The sequence below is a fragment of the Rosa rugosa genome, chromosome 2 (assembly GCF_958449725.1).
Source record: "Rosa rugosa chromosome 2, drRosRugo1.1, whole genome shotgun sequence".
NCBI lineage: Eukaryota > Viridiplantae > Streptophyta > Magnoliopsida > Rosales > Rosaceae > Rosa > Rosa rugosa.
Window position 1 is genome coordinate 60720751 of NC_084821.1, and position 13036 is coordinate 60733786.

At 41.0% G+C, this 13036-nt stretch overlaps 1 protein-coding gene across 2 annotated transcripts; it reads right to left on the reverse strand.

Annotated features, from left to right (window-relative positions):
• Positions 1-6713: 6713 nt before the first annotated feature.
• LOC133729015 (disease resistance protein RPM1-like) lies at positions 6714-12420 on the reverse strand. 2 transcript variants are annotated; one of them, XM_062156490.1, is made up of 3 exons: positions 11441-12416; positions 10467-10771; positions 6714-10335 (listed from the first exon to the last, which is right to left on the reverse strand). In XM_062156490.1, the coding sequence occupies exon 3, from the start codon at positions 10303-10305 to the stop codon at positions 7552-7554; it is 2754 nt and encodes a 917-aa protein (XP_062012474.1). In that variant the 5' UTR covers positions 10306-10335; positions 10467-10771; positions 11441-12416; the 3' UTR covers positions 6714-7551. The 2 variants fall into 2 exon arrangements, with proteins under 2 accessions (XP_062012474.1, XP_062012473.1); XM_062156489.1 differs by having other exon boundaries at positions 10467-12420.
• Positions 12421-13036: the final 616 nt, after the last annotated feature.

The window sequence follows — 13036 nt, forward strand, 5'->3', positions numbered from 1 at the left end:
GTGGGGTCCGATCCCACACTTCCGTCATCTCTTTTCTCTGTAGGAATAGAACAAGCCCATATCAATCGTACCTCTCAAATATCGAAAGATTGTCTTTATACCAATCTAAATGGTGTTGCGTTGGCGCGGGGCTATATCTAGCCAACAAGTTCATAATAATAATTGAGGTGTCCGGTCTTGTATTGTGCTAAGTACAATAATGCGCCTATTGTACATAAGTAAGCACTTTCGCTATTAACACGTCTTCGTCATCATCCCTGGGACGAAACTGATCCCCTTTAGGGCTAAGACTACGGACGACCATGGTGCATCTTTGACTTTATCAAAAATGTCTATTGGCACGGTATACAAGTTCTGAATCTAGACAGAACTGTGTTCTCCCAAGGTCCTTCCTCTCAAACTCGGATTTCAGATGTTCAACGGTTTCCCTTAACTCTCAAGGGTTCCAATTATGTTTATCAACATAAACCGCGACAATTGCAAATCCGGAACTTGTCATGGAAACGCGTGGGCATAGTTCATCATATCCCTTCCCAATCAAGTAGTCATTTTAGTGAGCATTTCAACCTCGTTGCAAATGCGCTCCGTGGTCTAGAGCCACTTGACTTGGGTAAATGAAGTCCACAAGAACCTTCATTATATTCCGTATCTAGATCCCCATAAAGATACGTAGTGACCACATTCGTAAGCTGCATGTTCAGTTATTTGGAAGCTACCAAACTGACAAGGTAGTGGAGTCCAATGACATCCATTACGAGAGAATATGTCTTCTCGTAGTCGATTCCAGGGCGTTGTGAGAAACCTTGCGCCATAAGGTGAGATTGCCATCTCTTTTTCTCATCACGCTATCTAACGAAGACCTGTTAATGTCAATAGGTTTTATGTTAGGAGGTGTTGGCATCTCAGGCCCGAAATCCTTCCTCTTCGTTAGTGAATCCAATTCAACCTGGATCGCATCTTTCCATTTAGGCCAAGTTTCTCTACGTTGGCATTCTTTAACGGAGTAAGGTTCGATGTCATTGGTCTCAATAATTCCACGTCCTCATGTACACTAGTGTAGTTCGTAGAGATCTCTATATTCTCTGGAATTGGTTCTAACATTGAGGCGTCCCCCAACGATGTCTCTTGGACATAACCACAATTCAAAATATTCTCATGAGACGGATTATGAGTATCAATGATCAATGGATCAAGTTGTGCCAAACTCGTTCTCTTCTTAGGGCGAGAATCCATCGAACCTATGGGTCCCCTACTCTCTCTAGCGGAACCTATGGCCTATGACGCCATTATGCCACCTTGTGGCGTCACCATACCACCATCCATGGTGGTGGTGCCGTACCCATCTTCTCTGGGTGACACCATGTCCTCTTATGGGGACATCAATCCTTGCAGGCATGTTTGCAGCAGGTATATGTGATCTCGTCACTTTTAGGGGATCAAGATGAGACATAGTGGGGATAGACCACGACAATTCCTATCGTTCCTGTTGAACATTGACGTTCTAATCTCCCCCTAACGACGGGAAGACTGTCTCATCAAAGTGACAATTCGCAAATCCAGCGAAATAGAGATCGCCTGTCAAGGGTACTACGTAGCGGACTTATATATATATGCATTCGTTGCAATGACTCATGTTGATGCGCTATGGCGGCGCAATTGGCACATGAACCGCACACTCAAATATGCATAAATTCGAGATATTAGACTCGAACCCAGTCACTAGCTGTAACGCAAATAAAAGTTGAGTGGCTGCTATGAGTCGTAGACGAATTAGCATAGCTGCATGCGATATTTCATAACCCAAGCGGAAATATTGGTGCGCATTACCAATGTCCGGGCTACCATCGTAGTCGTTTAATGGTGGCTTTTCCGCGAGACCAATTGGGTGTGTACATGGGAATACGATACTTGATATCAATACCTAATGATATGCAATAGTCATTGAAAACTGTCGATGTAAACTCTCTAGCATTATCAAGTCAAATTGACTGAATGGGATGATCTGGGTAGTGAGCCCGTAACCATATGTTATGTGCTAGGAGTGTAGTATAAGCAGCATTACGAGTGGATAATGGCACAACACGTGACCAGCGTGTTTGCGTATCAACCAACACCATAAAACATCTATACGGTCCGCAAGTTGGTTGATCAAATCCATAGAATTCCCTTAGATTCTTTGTAAGAATGGAATTATTTCCTCAATCTCCTTTGCATAGGATGGTCTCAATCCTAAATAACAGGCTTTACAGAACGAAACATGGGCTTTATAATCAACCAATAAAGGTTTTGGTGAAGCCATAGTGTCACAATAGACTTGAGAAGTAGATAGAGGAGTTTATGGCGTCAATGCCATGTATTTGCCGCAGGGGGTAGGCGGCACCGGCCATGTATGGCCTGTCTTTGCACAATCATAGCGCCATGAGGCGTATGTGCAGCTCCTCGAACCAATTCTTGGTTCTTACTTTTCTTCGTTCTGAAAATGGATGTCCGTGTAAGTCTTTAATACACGGATCATCATGTCAAAGCCTATATGTGTCAAAATCCCATAAGTCGTCTCTCATGACATAGTTGGATTTAACAACTCAAATAGTGGTTGCATACAACCCACTAGAGCGACACATAAGTTTCTCTAATACTCGTTTATGTCCGTAGTCATTAGAGGTGATGCAAAGGAACTCTGTCCATTCTCATAATGTGTTTCCACATGAAAACCATTGGCTCTTATAATAAAGTTCGAATTAAGGTATGTCCAAGACATTAAGTAAAAGAATTGACACTTTATTAATAGCCAATGATTACATCAAAGTTTCCAAAGTCTAATCCAAAATAAAATCAAAGTAAGACACATTGTAGTCACTCTATCCATTTGGTAACTCCAATCAAATATGACCAGGAAAGTAGAGAGAGATGTTGGTGGAGCGAGGCTCTCTTAAGTACCAATAATCTCAATGACTTTCCTAGACATCACATTTTATTGGGTCTGCCACATAAGAAAGAGTTTAAGACAATTGTCATTTATTGACTAAGGCAAATTGCCATTACAAAAGTTCTGGGAAAAATAAAAAGGACTAATCTAATCAAAGTCTGTTGCATCCATGTGCATTTCATCTTCAGCTTTGAAGTCCTCTATGGTGAGATTGACATCTCCACCATCTTCTTCTTCTTCTGCAAGGTACACTTCTTGCTCTCTCATGTCTCTATATGCCCTGTAGCTTGCAGCTAGTTCCTCACTTGCCTTGCATTGCTTGAACCAATGCTCAATTGATCCATATCGATGACACTCATCATTGCGGCTGCCTCCCTTTAATTGAGGTGCAAGTTGTGCACGTTGCGGGCGTTCCCTAGGAGGGTTGGTGCCACCACCACGACCCATTGAGCCACCATTACGGCTAGGGATACCACGACCCCCTCTCCCACGTGTGGCATTACCACCACGTGTATCCGCACCAAACTTGCGGTTTCCTTCCTGGTTAGGGCGGTTATATGGGCCCATACGTCCCTCATGTCCCCCATTCTTAGGGTACCGCTCCTTGCGCCCTCCTTTGGGTGCATTATAATTCGCCTCATGAACGCTCTTAGTTCCAATGGGCCTTGAATTATAATTCCTCACGAGTATGTTATCATGTTTCTCAGCTACAGATATAATATTGATAAGCTGATGAAACCTCGTGATCCGTCTAGCATTGACTTCAGTACGATATTGCTTTGATACCACAATGGCTGAAACAGGGAAGGTGGAGAGAGTTTTCTCAATTAGCTCTTGCTCTGTGACAGGTTGTCCACAAAACCTCAACATGGACTGTATGCGAAGAGCTTCTGAATTATATTCAGCAACAGACTTGAAGTCAGCAAAGCGTAGATTGTTCCATTGAACCTTCAAGTCAGGGAGGAGGGAATCTTGGACATTGCCAAAGCGCTCTTCTAGCGCTACCCATAGCTCTCTTGCATTCTTGATCGACATATACTCCAATCTGAGTGCCTTATCCATATGGCGTCGCATCAAGATAACTGCTTGAGCATGCTTTGTAGATGTTCGGTTGAACTCAATATCCGGGTTAGGTGCCTGGATTATGGGTAATATTCCCTTGGAAGTGAGATGATTCTCAACATCGGTTACCCAACTGTGGTAATCCGAGCCTGTTGAGTCAAGCATGGGAAAGTCGAGTCTAGGTTCATTCGACATCCTGAAAATAAGAAGAGAAGAAATATTAGTTTCGGAACTAAACTTCCACGAAAACTAAAATAATAAGATTTCCGAGCTATGCTACCAAGAAATCAATTTCCAAGAATCTCTTTTGGATTAGACCAACAATGATGTTTTAATATGGTCACAATTTGATGCTTACGGACGCTCTTAGTCCAAGCATTTTGAACGCTCTTAGTTCACACGAACACTCTTAGTTCGTTTAATTATGAACACTCTTAGTTCATACGAACACTCTTAGTTCGTTAAGCGTGAATCCCCACAATTCCGCTTTGTTAAGTACTCAAAATCATTTGGCAACATATATTCCAATATTATACAGAAAATAAAAGGGATTTAAATACAAGAAAGCAGGAACTTTAATTATAAAAACTTAGTTCGGAGGCTTGGGCTGCTGCAGGGACGCAAAGCCAGGTGGGCTGGTGCGCGGGGGACGGAGGTGTTGGCGTCGCCGGCCGGGCTGGGCTGTTGCAGGCAGGTCGAGCTCGGGTCGGATGCTGCAGGCTTGCGGCTTGTGGCTTCTGCAAATCGGAGGCGCTTCTGCTGCTGTAGTTCGCCGGTGGTGCCGCTGCTGATGCTGATGTTGACGCGGTGGGTGCAGGCGAGCTGGGCTGCTGCTGCGCACGGAGGCGGTGCGGCTGGAGGCTTCGGCGAGGTGGGCTGAGGCTGGGCTGGTGGTGGACGGCCGGTATGGAGTTTTTTTTTTTTTTTTTTTTTTTTTTTTTCTGTTTTGGGTTGGCGGCAGAGAAAAATAATTTTTCTTCTAGGGTTTTTTTTTTCTGAAGCTAGGGTTAGAACTCGTGCTGATAACGTGTTGTAGGAGAATAGAATTGTGTTTATTATTGATAATAGGAGCCCTTTATATAGGGAGTTTACAGAGTATACAAAAGGTAACAGAATCGGAATACAATTAGTATACCTAAGGTACTTTCCTATTACAACTCTAAACCCTAGTTTGTAGAGGCACACATTATGTCGATATCCTTCAACAGATTAAACTTACAATTAAGTATCTAGCGTCTTTCTTTCTGCTTTCATTTGCTTGTCACTGAACAGAGACCAATGCCCTTTTGCATCTTTAGTAATTAAAGTTTTCTCATTAGAGCTATTGTTAGTCTTCGCGCACCTTGTTTTACACAAAATACCGTCCTTGTGTCCTCTGTACACGTATCTTGGTTGTTGCACTGAAACTAATTCTACAGGCTGTTTCAGTTAGAATACAAGTATGTGCAAAGGTTCAGAGTAGCAGTCTGATAACTCATGTGATGACTGTAACTTGTGCTTTTGTATGTGTGTAGTTAATACTAACTAGCATCTGCATATGGGAGATTAAACGTACTGTTGCATTATTAATGTTGTTATCCTATTTCCTTTCGAGTATCAGTCACTTTTTAACTCCTTAGTTTCATGTTTGAATATGATACTTATGAAGAAGTTAATTTTATAACCTTTGTTGAATCAGGCATATCTCAGTGCAATTCTCATATACCCGTATATTCATGACGTCAAGCAGGCAGAAAAATGTTACAACGATAGCTCCCAGTAAGTAAAAGCTCTAACAGAAACTTCTGGTACAAGCAATATATAGAAGTTCTGTACCTTACTTGTTATTACATCATCTTTATTAACTATATATTATAGATAATTTATAAAGGCAGAGCCTGAAATGATGACCTGAGAGGCTGTGGTTATCTATATTCATAAGAAACGCTATTTACTCCAGCTGTATATTTGGCCGGCAAGTACTATTTACACGATTATACACTTACTGCTTTTGGATCTGTGTAGGGTTGATGCTTTTTTGGGCAATGATCATGGCCGATGTGCTAGTAAACTTCTTTCCGAATACACAGAAGGTAATATTGAAGAAATCAAACGACTTGCTCAGTCAAGCGCAGTTTCTCATCTTGATCACATGGTAATGCATATGCTGATATGCTTGCTTCTCTACCGTAATTGGCATCCGCATTAATCAGCTATGATATAGGGATGTTTGGTTAAACCTGTCTTTTTACGAAGAATGGTGGATTGGTGGTTGTATACCAATCTTGATTTTGAATGTGCTTTTCTGTTCTGTAAAATGCTTGGTTTCACATTAGTTTCAATAAACTGAAATGGCTGCAGGTCATCAGACTCGCCAGGAAACTGCCTACAGGTGATGTCAATGGACTAAAGACAATTGTGTCTAAGGAGCAAGAAGAAGAATTGGATGAAGTTGACCTTACATAGCTGCGAGAGTGATATTGCCATACATTACCCTCTTCTACAATGTATTTATCTTGTAATTTAAAACCACATTGCCTTGGCGGCTTGGGCTGTTTAGTATTAGCTCCCTGTGTATTAAGACTTAACGTTATTTAAGACTTCTGTGTGATTTGTGGTTTTGCAGTGGCCTTCACATATTGCAACTGAAAAGATGTATACGCATAATAAGTAACTGTATCCAAGACTAATCTCAGAAAAATTTGAATTTGTAGTAGCCAAAATAAACATGCCAAGTTCCATGGAATTGAAAATTGAAATAGCTTCTATAACCCAGTAAAGTTTCTCATGGAAGCTAACATATTTTCAAGCTTCTCAAGGAAGCTGCAACATATGTTCAAAGCTTCTCAAGGAAGGTTAAGCTTTGTCAAGCCCCCAATCGAAGACTTAAAGGTCTTTGTCAAGCAAAGTGCTCGAAGAGCAACTGCAGAACAACAGCAACAACAACAAGAAGCACAGCAACAGCAACATGGAAGAAGGCGATTACAACTCGACAGCTTAGGCAGGGTAAATCTCAGCATCTGTTTGATTGTTCTGTTTCTCTTTCAGCTTGGTTTTCCAAATTTGACTCATTGAAGGTGTTTGCAAACATCTAAACATGGAGTACCTTCCTTCAATTTGCTGTTGTTAAATTGGACATCTCATTTGAAATGCATTTTTCTGCTACTTAGATTCGGTCTCATTTGAAGTTGCTATGTTGTAAATTCAGGATCACAACTTACAAACTGTCTTAATTAGTTACGGAGAGAACAACTTACAAACTATCTGGTACGGCTAATACCTGATGCTCTATGAAGCTGTAATGACAAGAAGAAATCCGGCAAGACCAAGGCAGCTAGGTGGAGAAGACTCTGGCAAGTGGCGCTGCTACTGTCACTCTAAAACCAAGGGGATGTGGAACCCTTACACTATCGAGGACAGACCAACTGATCCGGTGGTGCCTAAGGTTGTTGGAAAGAAGTGCAAGGCAGCCTTGCCTATATTATCCGCCTCAAGGAGCACATCAAATCTTTCTTTCATTATGCGGCATGTAGAACTAAATTGAGTTTTCAATGCTGAACAGTTTGTTACAGGAGAAAGAAACACTACGCCAAGTTTTCGTAGACCTGCTTGGATGACTGTTCGAAAACATGTAAGATCTCGGGGATGTGTTGTACCTTAGACCGATCCGCACCTCCTTTCCGAATGGGCTTTATAACTTCAACGGAAAGAAATGCCAAGCCCATAGATTGTATATTAGAAAGGTATTCAAGGCCTAGTGGCATTGTCTTCAATTCCATGCACCGTTCAACCCATAAGTTGTGGAGATTTGGCATCACTCCTTTTTCTATAGTAATCTTTTTCACCGAGGCAAAATTCAACAAATACAACCTCTCCAGCTTTACAAAGCCTCTGCGGAAACACAACTCTTCCCCAACATATGCATTACAAAGACGAAGCCTTGTCAGATTGGGCAGTGCTTCAATTTGAGGTAGTACATCGTCTTCAAGTCTTGACCAATGCAGATACAGAGATGTGAGGCTATGCAGTGAAGAAAACCAAGGTATTACGTTTTGCAGTCGGCCAATCAATTTAAGCTTTTGAAGGTGCGGAAGAGGTGGACATTGTGATTTCACCGGAAGGATTTCATCTTCATTACTTGCCATTAAAACCAAAGATTGAAGCAGAGTGAGCTTCTTAATTGAAACCCATAAGTCAATCTCATCTCTTTCTTTCACATTCGATATGCCGATGACCCTGAGTTGAGTCATGTTGCCGATAAGTCTAATAGTGTCCCCTTCTGATTCAGTCGTTTTTAAACTTTGCAATTTCTGCAACTGACAAATATATGATGGCGCTTTTGTCCCACTATAAAGTTTGAATTCCAGATTGGTTCCAGTCAACCGAAACATACTTAGATGGCGCAGGTTCAGCAATTTTGCAATTCCATCTGGAAGTGCCTCTATCTTGGTTTCCTCGATTTTCAAAAATTGAAGGTTGCGGAGATGCCCTATGGACTCTGGAAGTTCCTCGATTAAAGTGCCCTTCGAATTTAAGTATCTCAAGTTGAACAAGTAAACAACTGCATCTGGCAGTTTATCAATTTGGACATCCTCCAAGTCTAGAGTCCTCAACAATTTGAATTGAGAAACCAGTGCATTTGAGAAAGACGATGAGGACATGCCAGTTGCAAATACAAGAAGAGAACGAATCTTTGACATACCCGGCCATGATTTAATTTCTCCTTCCATTTTGTGAATTGATAAGCGACGGGTTGAGATGTCTTCCATTCCTTCTCTCCCGTCGTATATAAGACCAAACTTTTCCTTCTCGGCTGTCGACAAAGCAAGCTCTCGCATCAGATCATGCATCTTAACTTTTCTCGGCCTTCCTGTTCCATTTCTCTTTACAACTTGTAACATGCTACGGAAGCAGAGTTCCCAAAGATAGCCATCTCCAACTTCTTCGGGCGTGATCCCTTTCACATGTTCGACAAATCCTTCAGCTATCCATAATCTAATGAGCTTTTTTCTTCTAATTACAAAATCTTCTGGGAATAGAGAGCAATAGAAGAAGCAATGTTTCAATTGAGATGGCAAATCATTGAAACTCAGCAACAAGATGTTTTTCACAGGGTCTAGCAATGAATTGTTATCTAGATGCCAATTCAGGCTGTTGCAGACTTGCTGCCATTGATCCAGCGACTTCTTGGAAGACATAAGACCCCCTAAAGCCACAATAGCCAGAGGAAGGCCATCACACTTCTCCACAAGTTGGCATGCTAATGACACAAAATCAGGTGGACAAGTTTTGTGCTCATTAGATGAGAATGCTTTTTTGCAGAAGAGCTCCCAAGCCTCATTCTTTAGCAGGGGTTGAATATGGTGAACATGGCTTCTAACTCCAAAAGAATTGCATGCTACATCTTCTTTTCGAGTTGTAACTATGATTCGACTTCCGAGTTGCCTTTCTTGAAGTGACACCTTTATTTCTCTCCAAACTTTTATATCCCACACGTCATCTAGAACAACCAGGTATTTATTGGACTCCAAGTAGTTAACTAGCAACTCTAGCAATTCTTTGCGGCTCATCGCATTCAAATTTGCAGGGAAATCTTCCTTCCTTGATTTGTGGAATTCCATGATCAAGCTTCGAAACAAGTCTACCACAGCATACGTTTGGGAAACGGTAATCCATGCATAACAATCGAAATGTCTCTTCACCCTTTCATTGTTGAAGGTCTTGGCAACTAGAGTTGTCTTTCCAGAACCTCCCATGCCAACCACAGATATAACAGTTTGGTGTTGCTCTTCATCCATGAGCCATCCCATTAGTATTTGCTTCTTGCCTTCAATCCCAACCAGTTCGTCTTCCATAATGAAAAACGAAGACTCAGCTTGGTTCTGCACCAATTTGTGAATATCTTCAGATGTAGTTGCTCCTGCTACAAGGCCAACACCGTACCTTTGATTCCTCTCTGGAATGTCTTTGATCTTTTTAGTGATTTTTTGTAACCTCTTTGCAGTTTTACGTCTAAACCAAAGACATTTTGGAAAGCAAATGGTTTTGTGTAGCCTCCTTGAAAGTCGACTCCCACTTTGCTTCTCATACATGTGATACATGAATTCATCAATGATATCTTCAACATCATAGGCCAAGTTTCTGATGCTTTCAACCCACAATTTCTCTCCTTCAGTTTTTACTGTGTCGGCCTCTGCATCCACTAGGAAAGCTTTCATGCTTCGAAGCTCCTCCTTAATGCTATCAACTTCATCACGAACACTGGATATGGTTGTTCCTTCGTTCTCAAGAATTGCCACAATTTTTCCAATTAAGAGGTCTGTTATAGATTTGGCCATCTTGGCCTTCAGTCAGTATACTTGATCTCTCTGTAAAGAAAGGAGAAGGTTCAAGTATTTCTAAAACTAAACCGAGTAATGATAATAAGGAGTATTCCAAAAAGACTATACTAATATTGAAATGTAATTTTAAAAATAATGATAGATGTAAAATGACGTACCAAGTATTGATGGTTTTTTTGGGTAAGATATGAGAGCTCACAGAAGAACTGCAATGATATGTTTCAAATCCATGAAGAACTGGACTCTTGACGCAACAAATGAATCTCTCTCTAGCAAACAACTCGAGAACAAGACTTTGGGCTGCCTTTGTTGAAATGCAATTTCTATCATTGATATCTAATCTACAGAGAAGAACCTGCATCCACACTTTTTGTTGAGATGTATACCCCTTGACCAAAACTTTTAACTTGTAATATGCTACCAGTGATCAGTCTCCTTCCCATGTCCACTTCGTCCTAGGTCCCTGCATCAAGTAATCTTGACTAGTAAATATTACTTATCAAGTTATGATCAAAGTTCTCATACCTTCCTAAATAATACTGTTAAGTTATCTCCAGTTTATGGTCTCTATTCAGTCAATGCTTAAAACAAAAACAGGGTTTGTTAACTGTGGTTAATCCAGTTATGCAATAGTATACACCAGAAGAAACTTAACGAGTAGAGACCAAGACCAGCGTTAGTTTTGGAGTACAGCTTTAACAACTACCATGCGTTATTTCGTCAATATATGATGTTGTCAGCTGCGCAGCATATTCATCACAGGTGTGATTAGCGATTCCTAACTTACATTTTCTACATTCATTTAAAGAGAGAGATTAGCAATGAGAATCCTAATTGTTACTAAAACCATCCGTTAGATAAATTGGATAACTAAATGATTTTCAGATTCAATTTTGCAGTATTGATCTTCAAGGGGTGAATGATTTTTGAATGGTTCTAAACTTATAATTATACAAGTGAAAAGAGGAGTTAATCCCAACAGCGGTGAGCGAACAAGTTCACCATTAGAGACTGATGAATTGGGAATGACATCTACCAAGTCATCAGACCTGGATTTGTGATAGCCATGGATCCTAATGTCCTAAACAGCATACTAATAACAAAAGTTGGCAGTGGATCTCCATTTTCTCACCAACTTTCGGTCTTTCTCAGCACTTTTAACTGCTGAATGTTTGAAGCTATATGGGGATGATCTGACATTTGGTAAGAGAACCATTCTTCAACCTTTTGCAAAGGACTGCATATTCTTGTCTATACAGTTCTAATGAATGGAGATCCAGCAGTCCCATTTCGGTCTATGGGACTATACTCAAGACAATCGGCTCATGGCCCCTAAAACTCCAGCAGTCATTGCCTATGCATAAGCTTTAGTAAACCCAATGTCCAGCATGAATTTGCTATGTGAACAATCAACAACTTACTTCACAGCTTTTGACTACTTCAATGAGTGACACATGAAAGAAGGTGATCAAGAAGCGAGCAAATTCTTAGTAAAGCAAAGCAGAAACCATATGCTAAGGCAACAGAAAGTATCGAACGTGGGCATTGGCATACACAAAGCTTGATCAAGGCTAGAATCCTACAATGGCTTTAAGCGATCACAGCGATCGAATACAGAATCCCCAAATAAGAGTTCTGTTATCTCAAGCAAAAGATGCACAAGCAAAAGCTTCCAAGGCAAGCAAAAGCAAAGCATGCTTTTCTCAAATCACATAACCACACCACAAAACACAAAGCATTATCACAAAAATCCAACAAAAATCCACCAAAAATCCATCATCTTATAAACCAAAAAAATCAACAAAAATCTAAACAAGGCAAAACCCTAGGCGGTGAGAACCACAGCGCCGCCGGCCTCCTTGATCTTCTTCTCGGCGACCTTCGAGATGAGCTTGGCCTTCACCACCACGGGCTGGTCCGCCGGCAGCTTCCCCTTGCCCAAAATCTTGAAGAACCCGTGCTGCGTCACGTCAATCAACGGCACGTCGTTTTTGGTGGCCTTATCCTTGACCTCCTGCGGCACCAGTGACCAGAGCTTGTCGACGTTGACGTTGACGATGGGGCAGTAGAACTTGTTGCGGAGCTTGTGGAAGTACCTCATGCCCACTTTACCAAAATACCCCGGGTGGATCACGAAGCTTTTGGGCTTCGGGTCAATGTGGCGGCTAAAACATTTGATTGGGGTTTCAGCCCACCTTAGAGTTAAGATTATTAATTGGGCTTGGGGCTTTGAAGCTTCGGCCTGGTTAATCAAACCTCAGTGACCGTACCGAAATTTGATTAAACGAGGAAGCACCAAACATCTCAAAGACCTTAGTTATCATAATCCAAAGCATGTATAAATGACACAAAGAAAATCTTAGTTTAAATCTTGGATTCTCCATAACTTATGGATAAACCACTTTCTACTAACTTAAATTAGTATTTCCAATGATGATGGTGTAACAATTGACTTCGGTTAAGATGACTGTGGTGTGAGGAACGCAACTCCTCCTCAATAAGTCGATGGGTTCACAATTCTCAAAATTCTAATAGTCGTATGTATATGGAGTCATCAAATAAACTATAAAAAGTTAAACGGTACCTTATATGGGCAAAGAAAAAAAGTTATTCTAAAACTATTGCTACCTTGCCCACATCTTATATGGCCTTGATTAAAATCCAAAATATCCATAATATTCTCTACATAACCTTGCAATGAGTATCGATATTAAAATGTAACATATAT